This window comes from Martes martes (genome assembly GCF_963455335.1).
Source record: "Martes martes genome assembly, chromosome: 4".
Lineage (NCBI taxonomy): Eukaryota > Metazoa > Chordata > Mammalia > Carnivora > Mustelidae > Martes > Martes martes.
Window position 1 is genome coordinate 34,222,992 of NC_137891.1, and position 18,614 is coordinate 34,241,605.

Here is an 18,614-nt window from a genome sequence, read left to right on the forward strand (position 1 = left end):
GCACGTTAGACCTTCTTGCCAGGAAAGGACCACGCTATATATTGGAAAAACCACTGGATTTGCAGGCAGCATTCTTCCCTTGAGCCCCTGCTCCATTGCTTACTAGTTGAGTGACTATAAATACTTTTGTAACTGTCCATTGGAGAATAGTGGTCTCCTTACCTAATTCATAAGGCTTTTTGAAGGGTTCACAGAGATCACGTGTATGAAAGACCTTTCTATCAAAGAAGGAAAAATCTGAACAGCCCTAAATACAAATTTTAGCTTCCAGTAAAGACTCTCTGTATTGTCCATATGTTTGAAATTGATGACTTTATTGACACAAACTTTGCAATAGAAAGTGTGAGGTTAATAGGATCGTGAGAATCAGTTCTTGTATCATACACACACGAAATAGTTGCCAGGTGAATTTCCAGCAGCGTGGTTGAACTTCTGGTCACTATCTTTGTGAGATCCAGATTGTTCCACGGAGGGGCAGCTCCTACCTGCCCCTCATTCCCTTCTCCCCCAGGAGTGAGACCTTATTTCTATATGAAACAGAGACACCCTCTCGAGTTAAATTCCAAGCGACTTGCAGTTCAGTGATGCAAAAACAAGGATGGGAAGAGAAACTGGTGTCGTCCACGACTGACAGCACATGACAGGGGCAGGAACATCCCACACAAACACGACACGCATGCCCTGCGAGAATGAGCCCTTGAACTTGCAGGATCAATTCCAACCTTTGGCAGTTGGGGGCTCCTGCTGAGTAATGCCAGTGGGGCCACAGGATTCACAGGTTTTGCTTTTATTTTATCATTATTTTTTCATTTTTAGAACATGAAGTTCCCTAAAAGCCCTTTCTCAAAGAACCACAAAACGACAGAGGTTTGGGAAAAAACTAGTTTTGCGTAGGGTAAAGGCTTGTGCAGTGATCAGGAGAACACCCAGATCCAGGGTTTAAGAGAGAAACCTATTCTGAATGTAAAAGTGAGTTCCACTGTGCAAAGATTCACAATTATACCTTAGGGTCGAAGGTCATCCCCTAGTTATTAAGTCTGCTGTTAGATTCAGGACGTACAAGCGTGACCAGCCAGACTCCAAATCTCTTAGCATCAACAATGTGCCTGGTGCAGGGTTGGTATTTAATGTTAAATGAATAAATGCACAGTCTATGGAAGGAAGGAAGGAGGGAGGGAGGGAGGGGTACCATGTGCTCGTGTTTGAGTTGTAAAAAAATTGGCAAGAAATGAGGCCGAGTTTCTAAATTTTAATCTAGGCATGTCAATTCTCTGGGCCATATTATATAAACACACACCATCAGGCTGCCTCTTTCTGCTAAACAGGGAGTTTATTGGTATCGTCTGATACACCTTTAGTCCTACCTTTCCCAATCCAGGTGTGTTAACAGTCCTTTAAAAATCATGTTACGTTACTCTGGAGAAAGATAGTTCCACCTTAACATGTTTAAAGAAACGTTAGATAACTTTAATCTACCAAGATGTTTTTTCCCGCCTCTGATTAGCACGGTGCACATCAGTCTCATGTCAACGCGAATGTACAGCAACCAGGGCCGGGCTTTCTAAGGCGATTCCTTCACAGACAGCAGGAGGCACGTCCTGACGCTGTGTCCGAGAGGCCAGAGCGAAGCCGTGAGTGCTGCTGATGGGTTCTGGGTCATCTTCTTCTTGTGAGCTGTGTCCGTGCTTTGATCAACAGTTGCAAATGACCCACCGGGAGAGAAGAAACCCGGAAGAACCCAGAGTGACCTGGAAAACTCCACACGTGCAGCGTGTGGCTGAGCCCTGGGGGGCGTCCTAGGTTGGGTGCGTGGACCATGGTGACAGCGATACTGCAGTATGGAGGGTGATGTGGACACTGGGATTGGGGGGGGGGGGACATGGAAGGCTGTTGAGGAATGAGTGTGACTGCCTCATGGAGAGAGCTCCCAAAACACGCTGTGGGTGTTGGGGGGGGGGGTTAGTTGGTGTGAAACGGGATCTGCATCTGTCTCCTACTGAGCTAAGGAAACAAGAAGAGCTGCGAGTCTTCCTGGGTCTCAATTCTCCGATATCTGGATTTGCAGTCAAGTGAAAGACAACTTTTAAGTGAATGCAGTATTCAGTATTCTGATAGCAGTATTCAGAAAGGAAGAAAGAATGAAAGAATAAGCTGACCCAAAACAGCGCATATGACCCCGGGCAGGAGCGCTTAGAACCCACGGGAGCATCTCTCACCAGGGAACCTATTCCTACTTTGTTTCAGCCGCCCCCCTGTGGCTGCACTCACCACTTTTACAGCAAACCACACTGCAGGAGCTGCAAAGAGGCAAATCGCACGTTTGCAGCTTGGTACCCTATGCAAGTGCTGTGCGATACAGCTACTACGAGGTAAGTGGGAGGCTGGGAACGTCCCCAAAGCCCAGGCAGCCACTGAGCTGCCAAGTACAGTCTCTCAAGGCAGCCGCGTTCTACACATCCAGCAAGGGCCACTCACTTCTTCGAGTCTCCTTGGTGGGGTCCAACACGTGGAGGGCACAGAGAAGTCCATCTGCCCTGCTAGTTAACGCAGTTCTTCGCCATTCTTCGGTTTCTGTCCACCTGTCGGATGCTGTCTGGAACATTAATGGTGACTTCTTTTGCAGACATTCGCTTAGCGTCTCTCTTAGCCTGTTAAAAAGTTTAACATTATGAACTGAGTTAGTAGAAAATACCCAAATTTGCATTCATCTCTTGAGATTGTTACGTGCACGCATGCACACACACACACACACACACACACACACACACACACACACGTGTGCACGTGCACAGAGGCAGGAAGAAGAACCCACTAGAACACATGCATATAACCCTCTTTCAAAGCTCCCGCTAGAACACATGCATATAACTCCTTTTCAAAGCTTTCTCTGTTGAAACTCTAATGCTGACCTAGCACAGAGCCTAGCATCAGGCATGCTCAGTAAAACACTGTTGATTGAATGAATGCACTGACTGGCGAAGGTCCGTCCGAGGGTACTGTGAAAGGCTCCTCTGTTTGCTTTAGTAAAACAGTGAAGGCGCAGAGCTTTGGAGCAAGACTTTGTGGTTCAAATGCTGACTAGACAATTCACTAGGAGCAAGTTTTTTCTAACCTAACCCTCAGTTTTCTCATCTGTAAAATAGGGAATAATAACAGTACCTACCTCACCAGATTATTGTAAGGATTAAATAAGGTCATGCATTAGGGTACTCAGCATAATGCCTGTCACTACAAAAAAAAAAAAAAACCACAAAAAGATTTAGTAAGTAAAAAGTAAGACAGATTATCCACTTCGAAGTGAAGATAAGCCAATGATAACAGTCCAGCGTTCATACTAAATACTAAAGCACGGACTAAACTGTAGGTTCTTCAACTACAGGTGTCCCACCTCAAGAGTAAACTTCAACTAGTGGGGAGTGATCTTGTGCCCATTCTGCTCAACGGTATGCTTGGAGTGAGCATGAGAGGGTCCTGGGAGTTGTCTCCACAGTGGATGGACAGAGACGGGCGCTGCCCAGTCCCCAGCCATGGGGACCTGCTGCCTGGCTCCTGGGAGTGCAGTCAGTAAATCCCTTCCGGATGTCCCCGTGGGGTGCTCAGCTGCAGAAAGCCACCTCACCCCGGGTCCTGCCCTTGCCATGGTGGCCCAATGCGGGGGTACAAACATTTGGCCCTTTTGGCACAAAGCAGGCCAGCTCTGACAAGCCACTGGGCTCTAGAGCTCCCCATGGGGTGGGGTCAGCTGCTGCTAGGCCCACATCTGGCTGGCTCACCTTGTCCCCTGGCCACTTCTGCTTCCATCCCTCCTCTCCACAGGGGCTGATGCCCAATGAGCATCTCAATGTCACACCTGAGGGAGCATCTCCCCATACTGGGCGTGAGTGTGGATTGATGCACATTCTTAATATAATATGGCCCCTGAATAAAGCTAACTACTTTATCCATAATGCATCCAAAGACATGGTGGACTATAGGGCCACTGGAGAAAAAGAAACTGGCCTGTTTGATTTACTAAGTGATATGCAGTTTGTAACCTGTCACACAAATGCTGTGTGGCAGGTGCTGGTGATGCCCCCTCCAGATTCTCTTTACATGCCTGGGGCATCCATCCCCCGACTGCTGTGAATGTGGGCAGCAAGCGGTTTTGAGAATTGCCTTCATCTGATTGGAGCCACCTGGCCCAGAAATGTGACAGAGGTCACACCTTGATTCCTGGAGGCAGCCCAAAGCCAATGTCTGATTGTCAGGGATACAAAAGACTGGCCATTCTGCTTCGAGGGATTTTAAACCTAGAACATCTTCATGCTCCAGAACCCCCGTGGGATCAGACCCCTTGTGGGATTCAGCCAAGCTCACGCATTTGCTGAACTGGGTCCTCTGACCCTCCTGCTTCCCTGACTACCATACGGGCTTCACCTGAGACAACTCGTTCCATCAACGGTTTGCCCAAGAATCCTCTTCTCAGGCTCCGCTTCTAGGGAACCTGACCTAAGAGTAATTTATGGGTGATCTGCGGGGCATTTAAGGGATAATTTTGACTACATACAATTTCAGTCCTTTCCGTTGATGTCAGGAGCTAGGACTTCACTGTTCTCCTCTTTATGATCCCAGGGCCTAGCAGCGTCTGATGGAGCAGGCTCTCTCCACTGGAGTTTGGTTGAACTAGTGGATGAATGAATGAATGAGCACACTGCATTTGCCAAAGCGCCCTTGTCTGAGCAACCAGAAGTCAATGCTGTTTTAAGGATTTAGTCTTCTCAGCTCTTCCAAGACTGAACTGGCACCAGGGCAAGCGGTGACTTTGATGGGTTTCTTTTCCCCTAAAAGCAGAGAACTCCTGAAATCCCACAACCAATTTTGTCTTCTAAAGAAAAGTGCGACAATTACAAGGCCGTTTCCATCTGCTTTGCATTTCGGGCGTTGCTGCACCAGCGTGGCGGACCCGGCATGGAGACACAGAGGCTTTATTTGACAGCAACCTTCCCCTCAAACCAGTAGGCAGTAAGAGAGCTCTCCAGAATGGAAATGTAAACTTTCCAAATAGTGTAACTGCTTTTCTGTAGAGTTACTGGCAAGACTTCACAAAAGGTTGTTATAGATTATACACAGAAAATGCTCTGCTCTATATTTTAGTCTGCTTTTCTAAGCTTAAAAATATAAGCAAAAATTCAATAGTTGGCTGATTCTTCATTTCCTCGCCCGTTTGAGGGTCCAAAGCTACAAAATAGTTGTTCCCAGAACAGCCATAGGATATGTATGGCTTTAATCTCAAGCACAATGGGGCAATTTCTGTTTTTTCTTTAGGCAGTTTCTTAACTCCATATATCCCAAGCCCCTCTAGTGGCGGCATTTAGGGCGCAAGCTTTGGGGCCCACAGAGGGACACTCAGGGCAAGGCTCTGTCACCAGTTAGCTGCTGCGAGACACGTTGCTTTAACCTCTGAGTCTCAGTTCCCTTACCTGAAACATGGGGCAATAATGCCTGATTCTTTGTGGGGCTTTTTGAGAGAATTAAGCACATCACTCCACATTAATGAGGTGACCAACTTTTCCCAGTTGGCCCAAGATTGGCCCGTTTTAAAACCGGAAGTTCTCCATCCTGGGAACCCGCTTAGGCCCCCGCAAACCAGCACAGTCGGTCAGCCCAGTTAGAGCTGTCATTAATTTTATTTGCAAAATGATGATGTCGAACATTCTGAATTTCAACTGGAAATCACCTTATTCTACCAGAACTATGGCTCTTGCTCCTGCTACTTCTAAACAACACCTACCGTAAGCCTGCAGGACCCACATGTGGATAAAGGGCCACCGGAGTTCTGTACTCCAGTGATGGGTCCAGGCTCTAAGCCATAAATGAGTCCACTTTCCAAGAATTACGCTGTATGAACCCTACCCAGTTAAACAGAACAAGGCAGGGGCGCCTGGGTGGCTCAGTGGGTTAAAGCCTCTGCCTTCGGCTCAGGTCATGATCCCAGGGTCCTGGGATCGAGACCCACATCGGGCTCTCTGCTCAGCAGGGAGCCTGCTTCCTCCCTCTCTCTCTGCCTGCCTCTCTGCCTACTTGTGATCTCTGTCTGTCAAATAAATAAATAAAATCTTAAAAAAAAAAAAAAAAGAAAGCTTGAAAAAAAAAGTCTTAAAACAAAAAAAACAACAACAACAAAAAAACACAGAACAAGGCATTCTCCTGGAAGCACCTTTCCAGTCGGAGACATCCACAGAAAGTCAACCTCCCACACACAACAGCGCAGACCCTCACAGGGTCGGTCATTGCCGGAATCCAGTTACAACTTGGAAATCTCAGATTTCTTTCTTTCTTTCTTTTTAAGGTTTTATTTATTTATTTGACAGAGGGATAGAGAGCACAAGTAGGCAGAGCGGGAGGCAGAGGGAGAGGGAGAAGCAGGCTCCCGCTGAGCAGGGAGCCTGATGCGGGGCTCGATCCCAGAACCCCGGGATCACGACCTGAGCCAAAGGAAGCCGCTTAACCAACTGAGCCACCCAGGCGCCCCGGAAATCTCAGATTTCAAGCCCAACTGAGAGGGAGAAAGAGAACTACAATGCCAGATTATTTTCTCTAGAAGCCCTCTTGAGAAGTTGCATTGCCCTCCTACAAGAGAAGAACTCTCTGGATAGGAGGAACGATTATGGGGCACCTGGGTGGCTCAGTGGGTTAAGCCTCTGCCTTCGGCTCGGGTCATGATCACAGGGTCCTGGGATCGAGCCCCGCATCGGGCTCTCTGCTCGGCGGGGAGCCTGCTTCTCCCTCTCTCTCTGCCTGCTGCTCTGCCTACTTGTGATTCTCTCTCTCTCTCTGTCAAATAAATAAAATAAAATCTTTAAAAAAAAAAAAAAGGAGGAACGATTATTATCCCATTTGCTTCCTCAAGCAGTGTGTAGAAGAGGCATTTTCCCCTCTGAGGGGCTTCTCAGCCAGCCAAACCTTTTTATTTCACATCCCATTCCCTTTATTTAACTACAGGAAAAGAAATCACGTCCCATTTGCAATTACTGGCTTTTAAAAAAATCTTCTGGTTCGCAACTCAGTGAGGAGAGAAACCTATTTGGCACCTTTCTCCTCTGTGGCTCTCTGCTCATTCAATCCTTCTTCCACTTCTAAAATTCTTGCTTTCTGAGCTTTATCACCACTGACTCTTGTTAACAGGCCCCCTCTTGTTTCTCACTCAGCTTTACAGCTTTTCTATTCTTCCCTCTGCCTCATTTTCATTTCTGTAGGTTTAGAACTCTGTGAATCATGGATTTGGGTCCTCTTGATACTGCCTTTTTAATTAAAAGTAATTTATCGGCTGCCATTTCTCAAGGGTAACCAGACTGACTGATAACTTCCTGGTAGCCTTGAACCCGGATGAACCTGTTTCTTTCTTTCTTTTTCTTTTTCTTTTTTTTTTTTTTTAAGATTTTATTTATTTATTTGACAGAGAGAGAGAGAGAGAGAGATCACAAGTAGGCAGAGAGGCAGGCAGGCTGGGCAGGGGTGGGGGGCAGAGAGCAGGCTCCCCGCTGAGCAGAGAGCAGAGAGATTGGGGAGCTTGATCCCAGGACCCTGAGATCATGACTTGAGCTGAAGGCAGAGGCTTAACCCTCTGAGCCACCCAGGCACCCCGAACCTATTTCTTGTGAGGTTTAGAAGGTTGATGACCCAGCTCGTTCTCTGTGGAAGTGGGGGTAGCCATGGCTTTTCCAGGGGCACCTGGACTCGGGGGTGCAGCTGAGTCTGCTCACTGATTCTCATGCCTCCCCCAAAATGGGAATACAAATGTTCTCAACTTTACTTGACCCCACAAATATATCTATACCTAACACGGGATCACTGAACCTTTTCACAGTTCCTCACACCAACGAAGAAAAGCAAAGTTTACTGAGATTATGATTTAGCAGACATCAATTTTCTACAACTGTGTTTTTTATTTATAAAACCAATACATGATTATGGTAAAAGAAATTCAAGGAGTAGAGAAGGCACAATGAAAAGTAACATTGTTCCCATGCTTTGTGCTTTCCCCAGGGGTAACCACAGCTAATGATTTCTCTCTCCCAGTATTCTTTACTTCCTTCCTGGCCTTAACCATGGTTTGGATTATATATATGCTTGTTTACTTGCATATTTTCTACATCAACAGATTATAATCTTCCAGAAGGTAGGGACCCAGTGTGTTGTGTTCACCAGAATATAGCCCCAGAATGTAATTTAGTGCCTATCATGTAATAGACACCCAACAAATAACTTGGTGAACACATGTATGAAAAGAAATCTTCAGGGGCACCTGTGTAGCTCAGTGGGTTAAGCCTCTGCCTTTGGCTGATGTCATGATCTCAGGGTCCTGGTGCTTCCTCTCTCTCTCTGTCTGCCTCTCTGCCTACTTGTGATCTCTGTCTGTCAAATAAATAAGTAAAATCTTAAAAAAGAAAAGAAAGAAAGAAAGAAATCTGCAGAAAGAAGACACAAAATGTCCTGGGAATAGCACACCTGTTTGCACTGCCCTGCCCTAGAACTTCCCTGCGGTATTTACATTTTGCTTACAACTGACTGTTTCTTATGCCGTCCCTGAGAGACAGCCAGAAGTGGTGCTGCCCTCCCTTTCCCAAGAGGCAGTGGAAGTCACTCAAGCCAACATAACTTGCCCAAGGCCAATGTCAATGTAGGCGGTGCGTTGAAATGTAAAGACGGTGGACCCGGGTCCCACATCCAGCCTCCCACAACTCTGCCAAAGCTTACTCTGAATTTTCCACTGTTTTGTTTTTGGTAATGGGAAGGAAGAACATGGGGTTTGGAGGCAGACAGATCTGGGTTTTAAGTCTAACACAGCCACATCACTATTCCCTGTGTCATGTTGGCCAAATACCTAACCTTTCTGAGCCTGTTTTCCTGAGTGGGAAATGCTGCCTTCCCCTTAGAGTGAGGGCTAAAGATGATGCCATATGCAGTGTGGCTGGCTCATAGTGGCCACTGAAAGTATCAGTTCCCCTTCCTTCTTCCCCAAAGATTAAAGACAGCCTTGTCACCTGCAACTCAAGACATTTTTCTTCTTTTCAATCAAGCCCTATTAAAGGGAGACAGACAATAACATCTAGCTCTTTCCAAATTCTGTGATTTTATTTGCTGCTGCTTCATGGCATTCGTTTGAGGTCATTAGGAAATATTTGATCACAGCAACCCCACCCAGGGCTAGGATGCTAGGCTCCAAAGGCAGGGGTCAGGTCCTGCCTCAGGCAAAACTCTCCAGAATTTACCAAGCCTGGAGCAAATCCTGTGCCCACAGCAGCATTATCCCCTGTACTCACTTAGGCTACTCAGAGCAGGGGTTTAGATCTATTCGGTAGGGAGTGCCAAAAGGAGTTGTTGCTTTTCAACTTGAACCTCTTATAGATCAAACACTAGGAAGGCAGCAGAACCTGCTTGAGAAAAGCACTGGGGATCCCACAGAGGAGTCATCAATCATATTATGGGTGCTGGAGGGGGGCGGGGAGGGAGCGGTGCTGTGGGAAGCCTTCCAAATCCTAGTGAAGTGCCAGGCCAGCCTCACTCCATTGATCCAGGAGACCCAGTCAAGGATTTCTCCGATGCTGAGATGTCAGGAAGGTCCCAAGCAGTGAGTGAGTGCGTACTAGGTTCACAACCCTGAAGCAGGCTCGGAGGCCAAGGGCATAAAGAATAAGGAAGTCTCTGCCCTGAGAGTCTTCTCATCAGATTGGTGTTTCTTCAGACCTTTAGATAAATAGTGCATCTTGGGGCGCCCGGGTGGCTCAGTTGGCTAAGAATCTACCTTGAGCTCAGGTCATGATCCCAGGTCCTGGGATGGAGCCCCATGTTGGGCTTCCTGCTCAGCGGGGAGCCTGCTTCTCCCTCTCCCTCTGCTACTCTCTCCCTTCATCCCTCTCTGCCAAATAAATAAATAAAAGCTTAAAAAAAAAAAACACAAAAAACGGAGTGCCTGGGTGGCTCAGTCCTTACGCGTCTGCCTTCAGCTCAGGTCATGATCCCAGTGTCCTGGGATCGAGCCCCAGATGGGGCTCCCTAATGAGCGCAAGCCTGCTTCTCCCTCTCCTACTCCCCCTGCTTGTGTTCCCTCTCTCACTGTCTCTCTCTCTCCGTCATATAAATAAAATCTTAAAAAAAAAAAACTGAAAAAAAAAAAAAAAAGAATAGTGAGTCTTGCGATTCCTCCTGTATGTAAGGTGGCAGGCAGCAGATAGTGGCATATATGGAGGTAGTGGAAATCACTACACACACACACACACACACACACCCCAGCCCTATACTGCTACATCGCCTCCTTTTCCCAGGCTCAAACTACAATGTGCATCAAAGTGCCTCCTGAAGACAGGTCTCCCTCTCTAGTTTTCCTCAACGGTTTCTTTTGTTTGGTGCCCCAAGACTCACTATTTATCTAAAGGTCTTTTAACGTCATGTTTTTGTTTTGCCGTGTTTTTATTTTGTTTTGTTATGCTCTTCTCACATATCTCCTATCACCACCACCCAGGAGCAATTCTGGGCTTATCCCGTCCTCCCTTCTGGATCAGGCCTCCCTCTTTGGCCAGAGCCATCCCCGTGAGGCTTCACCGTCCTTCCGGGGCTTGGGAGCCGAGCGAGGAAGCTCCTCCATGGAGATTCGGTCCGGACACTGGTCACGTTCTTCAGCACGGTCTGGCCCCTTGGTCAAGAGTAATAAAGTCACCCCCAGTGACGCAGCTTCCGAAGACAGGCGGGCTCACGGGAGGCCGGCCGCCCACTCAAGTCTCGCCTGCTCGGAGCTGTATCCACACATACATTTCTACCTCGGCCGAACACTTGTTCTAGTTCTGGGGAGAAAAACAGGAGTCCTAGGGCTGAGGGAGAGGTACACTCCGATTGGAGAGCAAGTGTCTGGAGACAGCCCAGAGCTCCTGAATGACTAATTAGCCGGACAGAACAGCGGCTGTAGGGCTGCCTCCTGGGTTTTTTGTCAAGCTCAGGGAAGAGGCTGGGGGAAGGAGACCCAGCAGGGATTGCTCGGGTGCTGGGCTGCAGGAAGGCCCCAGGTGACTGGAGGAAATCAAGATACAGTAGAGAAATCAAGACCCTGTCTCCATCGAGATGGCTCCGGTTTGCACAATATCGTTATTTTCACCTTCCTTTCACTACTCAGCACCTATTCAAGCGGCAGAAGACAGGGGCCGAGGGAACTGGAAGAAGGAAGCTATGGTTTGTCTGGTGGGCATGAGGTGCAGAAGGGCTCAGGACAGAAGATGCTGCTGCTCACAGCCATTCCTTAGCTGTCCCCAGAACCCTCCAGAAAGCAATCCGAACTGTGGGGAGGCATCTCTGTGAAAGGGAGGAGTTGCTATTCCCTCTATGTGGCCTTTCATTTCCTTGAAATAAATAGCACTACCTCAAATCGGGGAAGCCTGTGTTCATTTACCCTGTATTATCTGACGCCCCAGCCTCACCCCCACTAAACCTGGCAGCCGCTTCAGCGCACAGGACACGTGTTCCTTTTCCACTCGCGGATCCGTGGCATCAGAACTCTGCCTGGCACCTCGATGGCACTCCGGGGAAGAATAGGACATGAATGCATCCACGGAGTGCTTACAGGACCCAAGCAGAACGTTTTCCAGGCCTCACAAGGACTGCCTCAGCACACAGGCTTGTTCTGTCCATCGGGATGCAGACAGGTACCTAGAGATGCCTGCTTCGTGAATGGTTCTTCTGGAGAAAGAAAGCTCTTTAAAAATGCCCAAAGCCCAGGGGCACCTGGGTGGCTCAGTGGGTTAAGCCTCTGCCTTCAGCTCAGGTCATGATCCCAGGGTCCTGGGATCGAGCCCCACATTGGACTTTCTGCTTGGCAGGGAGCCTGTTTCCCCCTCTCTCTCTGCCTGCCTCTCTGCCTACTTGTGATCTCTCTCTCTTTGGGTCAAATAAATAAATTTTAAAAATCTTTTAAAAAAATGCCCAAACCCCGTAACCCTGGGGGCTGGACGTTGCACAGGAGAGTGCTGTGGAAAGGTAGGAGGTCATCTTGGGGGAGCAGAGGAGGAGGAAGGGGCGAGTGGCTACTGCCTGAGCTGGTCACTGAAAATGCAGGAAGCTGTAGCCCAGGGTGCAGGCAGGCAGCGAGGAAGAGGTGGTCCATCGAAGGCCCTGGAGCGTTTAGGAAGCAAACAATTTTCCCTGAGCAGATTCACTGCTGAAAGCTGTGAGGGGACGAGATAGCTCTGCTGAAAGGAGCTTCAGGGAGAGGTAAGCTTGGCTCGTAAACCTCACTGTGGATAGGAAACCTGTGCCATGGCTTCTGGGGATGCGGGCCGCCTGGCGGCTGGTGAGACACCAGGACCCAAAGACCACTGAGGCACTTCGGCTCCTTTCTGAACACTTGGGACCGAAGCACCTGCTCCCTGATCTTGTTGGGAAGTGGCTGTGACGCAGCCATGGCTCACTGGACTGTGAAAACCACCTGTGTGGATGACCGATCAGCGGGGCCACTGCTCCCAGGGCTGTGCTGGTGGGACAGCTCCTCACGTCCCCTGCTGCCGGGGCGGGGTGGTGGTGGTGGTGGTGGTGGTGTCCTCCGTGTGTGTGGGGGCGGGGGAACTGCTTCCCGGCTGTCTCTGAGTCTTCGTTCTCATCTGTCAGCGGCGGACAGTATCAGTGTTTTACAGCTGTTGTGAGGATTGGGTGAGACACTGTAACAAAGTGCTTAGCATCCTCAGTCTGCCTGCAAGGCTGCTGTCACAGGCCTAAGGAAGACCAAGTACAACTCTCTGGCTTTATTTTTTTTTTTTAAAGATTTTATGTATTTATTTGAGAGAGAGAGAGAGAGAGAGTGCATGTGCAAGGGAGGACAGGAGTGGGACAAGCAGTCTCCCCACTGAGCTCGGACATAGGGCTCGATCCTAAGACTCTGAGATCGTGACCTGAGCCAAAATCAAGAGTTGGTCGCTTAACTGACTGAGCCACCCAGGCGGCCCAACTTCCTGGCTTTAAATTCTAATGTTCTACAACTGAAATTCATCCACGGCTGGTTAGCATGTAAAGCTGGTTAGTGTGGAAAATGATTTGTCAGTATCCCTAAAAGTCGCATATATCCCCATCCCATGAGCCAGGAATTCTACTCCTAGGAATATACTGAAAAGAAATGAACGTCCACCAGCAGGCATGCCCACGAATGTTAGCAGCTGATTGTTCACCATGGCCCAGCCAGAAACAACCCAAGTGTCCTTCACAGGGAATAAGGTTACATTCACATAATGGAACAGACGTAAAACGAAAATGAGCACATCTATGCACCTCACAACCACGCAGATGAGTCTCACCGGCCTGATGCTGGACATGAGCAGCCAAGCACAAAAGAGCACACACCATATGACACCATCTATAAACGTCTACAAAACAAACCACACTGGCCTAGAATGCTAGATGTCAGAAGAGTGGTTAGACTGCAGAGGTGGACAGTGACTGGCTCATCCCAGTCACCACGGTGAGGGGCACAAGGGACATGTCTGGGGTATGGAAAAGTGTTCTGGGCTTCACATGGCTAATGATTATGTGGGTGTGTCGCCTTGTAAAGATTTCATTGTGTCGTCTTGTAAAGATTCATTGCGCTTAGGACTGACTTGGGCGTTTTTCTGAATGCACGTTCCATGTGGTAGACAGCGCGACTGCCCTTAATCAATCCTTTGCTGTCTCTCCAGTCGGGACTTCCTTGTCCTCCTGATGGGGGGCTTGTCCATGTGACCTACTTGGGCCAAGAGGAGGTTAGCTGCCAGGACATGAGCAGAGACGTGAAATGTGTTCCCGTAGTTTGGTTTTGCCCTCTTGGGTTTCTACCACAGTCGTGAGAAGATATGCCTCAGAGATGCTGCTTTTCTGGACTGATTCCCAAAATAATATACATGCAACAGCTTGAACTACAATGCAGAGCCTGGTGCCGAAGTCAGGCCTAGCCGCTCAACTCGCAACTGATTGTGACGGGAAAAATAAGATTGTTGGAAGCCACTGAACGCTGGTGTGCTTTGGTGTGCAGCATTACTGTGGCCATAAAGGACTAATACCTTATTCTTCAGTAAAAAAGTGTTCACATCTCTATGCTCTGTCTTTTATAATAGTCGCCTGTTTCAAGTTCCAGTCCCTGGCACCCGCCTCCAGCACTTACATGAATGACTCATGACGACTCATGTCCTAAGTCAAATGAATCAGTTTCCTTTTCTATAAATTGGGGACGATGCTTACTTTACAGTGCTCCTGGGAGGATTTAATGCCCCAGCAGACCTAAAAGCACTTTGCACATTGCAGAGCACAATTTTAAAGGGATGAATGATGGGGGGCAGGAAGCCAGTGTGTGTGGATCATGCCACACACCAGGCAGAGCTGCTTCCTGTCCCCCACAACCCAGCCCGACTTGAAGGGGGAGGGCACAGGTGTGGGGAGGAGGCTCGGGGACAGATGTCAAGCCCTGTGCTAAAGCAGTCTCCCAGGTTTTGAGCCTAGCTCTGTGGGGCCTACCCTGGGGGGAGGCAATGATGCTTAGGTCTCTAGAAGGCCAGCTCATGCACAGGCTGAGCAGGCAGTCCAGGACCCTAGGAGGGCCACCCTCAAGTTCAAGTCAATCCCCTCCCTCTCCATGTCTTTCTTCTGAGTCTGAAGAGCCACCGTCAGTGCTTCATTCCATCCTGTTGGGTGCTGTGGGCCTAACCATGCCCTGCTAATCTCCACTGCCTGATTTACGGCACTTCTCCGTTTACACAGAACAGGCCCATCTGGTCTCTCACTGGGCTATTATTTCCATTGTGTGCATAAGGAGCCCGAGACTCTGAGAGATTAAGTGGTTCCTGCCAGGCCACTTAGTTAACAAGCGTAAGAGCTGAATTTGCCACAGGTTTTCTAACCAAGGATTAGGGTGGTAACTCACTCAAGTGAGCAAGAATTCCATCATTAAAGAACGAGCTGGAGCGTCAGGAAACAGGTGGCAACGGCCTGAGGAGACAGGACCAGTACATTTTGACAGGGGAGAGTGGGGGACATGGGTTTGGAAAATCAGCATCAGAGAAGCAGTGGACCTTGGGGGGGGGGGCGCTGGTGCAGATGAGGAAGCGGGGGAGGGAGTGGAAGGAGGAGGCAGACCCCTGGTGGGCCAACCAGGGGCAGTCTTTCCCGAGGGAGGAGCTAGGGCCAGCAGGGGGAGCGCTTCCCCACATCAGCTCTGGGAGAAAGGAAAGACCGCAAAGGAGGCCCGCCGGCCTGTGGTGCTGCAGCCTTACCACTTCTTCAACCCTAACAGTCTGAGGGTGATGCTACCACCACATCTGGCAATGACAGCCCCCCTTGGGGACGCTCCCACTGACCGCCTGGGCAGAGGGTGTGAGGTAAAAATGCCTGGCCTGACTCCTACCACACCGGTCTTCTCTCTCCTTCCCTGCCAACCCTGAGCCCTGCCCACTGCCTGGCCCCAAACTGGTTCCTGTGACCAGTACAGTCCTCGGTGTCAAGATGGTGAGAGCTGTGCTGAAGGGAGCCTGGAACAACGCTGTATTTAAGCAAACACACACTTCCTTTAGAGTGCAGACAGCAAGGGCCCATTTCTGCTGACTCAACAAAACACAGTGACCCTTGAGGCAGGGATGGGGTGGGAGTGGGGTCCTGCTATTTTCTTGGCAACAGTTTTCCCATGCTTTGAATAGAAAAATCTCCCTTTGGTAAGGTGAGGCGTCACTGCTCCTTCCTTGGGTACCAGCTCAGCTTGGCCCTGTTCTGAAGCAAGCTTCTCCCCTCTTCTCCAGAACCAAGTGGGTTCTGTGGCTGTGACCTACCTCCGTGGTCCGGAGGCCATTCTGTTTCTGGGTGAGAGGGCCTGAGTTGAGGCTCTGGGGATTCGGGCACTGGGTCCCACTGCTCATCTTCTTGTCTGGGTTGGAGAGTCCACCTGGGGCTGTAGATCGGGGCACACCATTGGAGGACAGTCCATCTTCCAGCGCACCTTGGGGAAGGAAGCAGAGGACGACACTGGAGTCTTACACATGACAGATGCTGCAAACAATTCCCCAGAGTGTGGGGGGAAAGCCACAAAGAAGAAATACATCACCACAATCCCACCATGTGGAATTACCCTTTCCAAAAGAACATGTGTGGGGGGGGTTTAATATATATATATATATATATATATATATATAGTCTCCATGCCCAGTGTGGAGCCCGACGTGGGGCTTGAACTCATGACTCTGAGACCAAGACTCAGACACTTGACTGAGCACCCAGGTGTCCCTTGTTGTGTGTATTTTTTTCTTTTAACAAAAACGAGATTTTAAAATAATTTTGCAACCTGAAACTTTTACTTAACAATATGTCGATGACATTTTTCCATGCAATTCAATATTCTGCCATATTAGTTTTCACCCACTTAGTCTGCCATCATATGGATGCGTCACCATTTATTTTTAATTTTTTTAAGTGGGGCTTGAATTCATGACCCCAAGATCAAGAGCTGGATGCTGTACCGACTGAGCCAGCCAGGCTCCCCCTGTCATCATTTATTTAATCCCCTCTAACTGGTTATTTGTTTTCACAATAAATGTCACTGTGGTTGAAAAGCCTTATATTTAGAGCTTTATTTTTTTTTTTTAGATTTATTTATTTATTTGAGAGGAAGAGAGAGAGAGCAGGGGAGGGGCAGAGGGAGAGGGAGAGCATCTCAAGCAGACTTCCCGATGAGTATGGAGCCTGATGCGGGGCTCAATCTCACGACCCACAAGATCACAACCTGGAGCTAAAATCGAGAGTTCGACACTCAACTGACTGAGCCATTCAGGCGCCCCTTAAAGCTTTATTCTTAATTACCTCCTTAGGATAAATTCCTATAAGTGGAGGGTTACTGGTTTGAAGTTTGAAGGTTATACAGTTGGTTTTTTGTTTTGTTTTTTTTAAAGATTTTATTTATTTATTTGACAGACAGAGACCACAGGTAGGCAGAGAGGCAGCCAGAGAGAGAGGAAGGGAAGCAGGCTCCCTGCTGAGCAGAGATGCGGGGCTCGATCCCAGGACTCTGGGATCATGACCTGAGCCGAAGGCAGAGGCTTTAACCCACTGAGCCACCCAGGCGCCCAGGTTATACAGTTTTTTTTACAGCATTCCATCTCAAAGTGTTGGACTGAGCGTGTGTTCTTCCCATAACAAATGCCAAGAAGTGATAGAATGAGGTTTAAATAAATGGCGTCCCTGAAGAGCAAGAGGCTACCTCGAGGACTAACTACATGGTGGGAAGAGGACCTGACTGAACAGAGAAAAGGTGGTCCAGGAAGCACGAGGGGGAATAGCAGGTGGGAGGCAGGAAGTGCACCCAAGTTCTGCAGTAGCCACAGGGAGGCAGGAAGTGAGCTCAAGTTCTGCAGTAGCCACAGGGAGGCCAGGGCAGCCGTTCTACTGCTCCAGTCGCCGAGGCCGGTCAGCAGTCACGGAGCCCTCTGTGAGGTGGGATATTATGATAGAACAAGAAATACATACTTGGTCTTTTCCTCCAGCTCCTGGCAAAGATCTCCAAAAACCCTGGTAATTTCCCGAGTGACAAGGTAACAGGAGCATCTTCTTGTTTTAACATTTGGTCTTTGCTCCAGTTCATGTCACAGAGACTCCTAAGTCCCTTGGAATTTTGTGGGTGATAGGAAAGACAGGGCCGCCGTTTATTCTAATGAAGCAACTCTCGCAGGTCCCCTTGATAGCTTCAGGATGGGGACTGGTTGCCAGAAAGACCTAATCTTGACTAAGAGCTTGGAACTTTCAGCCCCACCTCCCAAACTCTGGGGAGGAGCTAGAAATTGAGTCATTTGATCATGCCTACATGATGAAACCTCCGATTAAAAAAGCCCTTAAATAACAATATTACGGGAGCGTCCAGGTTGGTGAAAGCATCCATGTGCCAAGAGGGTGACAAGCCCTAATTCCACAGGAACAGAATGCACTTATGAATCTTCCAGACCTCGCCCTACGTACCTCTTCACCTGGCTGTTCCTTTGTATCCTTTATAATATCATTTATGATAAACTGGCAAACATTAGTAGGGTGTCCCTGAGTTCCGTGAGCCATGCCAGCAAAATTATTGAACCTGAGGAGGGGATATAAGAACTCTAATTTACAGCTGGCTGGTAAGACACACAGGGGGCAACCTGGGATCTGGGATTGGCCTCAGAAGTGGGGGTGCAGTCTTGTGGGACTGAGCCCTTCACCTTTGGGGGATGTGCTGAGTCTACATAGTTGCTGTCAGATTTGAACTGAATTGTAGGACACGCAGTTGGTGTCCAGAAAGTTGGAGAATTGGTTGATTTGGTAGGAAAAAAAATCCCACACATTTGGTGTCAGAAGTGTTGTAAGTAGAAACAGCACTGAGAGGGGCCTGGCTCAGAGAGGAGGGAGGTACTCTCAAGGGCTGTGACACCTGAGAGGAAGAGGAAGAGAAAATCCACAAGATGAAGGCTGGCTCACGGGAAATGATGCCAAGAGTTAGGCCAATAGTTTCCATCCTTGCCTTCCAAGTGCTTCTTAAAAGAAGTAGGTACAGCTGACATTTTAAAGGGGATTTCAGCTGCACAAATTAGCACAGAACAGGATTAAACAAACATCTGGAGAAGGCC

The 18,614-nt window shown here is 48.6% G+C and overlaps 1 protein-coding gene across 1 annotated transcript in view; it reads right to left on the reverse strand.

Moving 5' to 3' along the window:
- Window positions 1–300: 300 nt before the first annotated feature.
- BAALC (BAALC binder of MAP3K1 and KLF4) overlaps window positions 301–18,614 on the reverse strand; it is a gene marked incomplete at its 5' end in the record, with an annotated part of 85,483 nt that continues 67,169 nt past the window's right edge. The window contains 2 exons of the mRNA XM_080802252.1: window positions 301–2,648; window positions 15,804–15,970. Of these exons, the coding sequence (XP_080658378.1) occupies window positions 2,538–2,648; window positions 15,804–15,970 (278 nt within the window). The 3' untranslated portion in view covers window positions 301–2,537. The remainder of the gene's footprint in view (window positions 2,649–15,803; window positions 15,971–18,614) is intronic.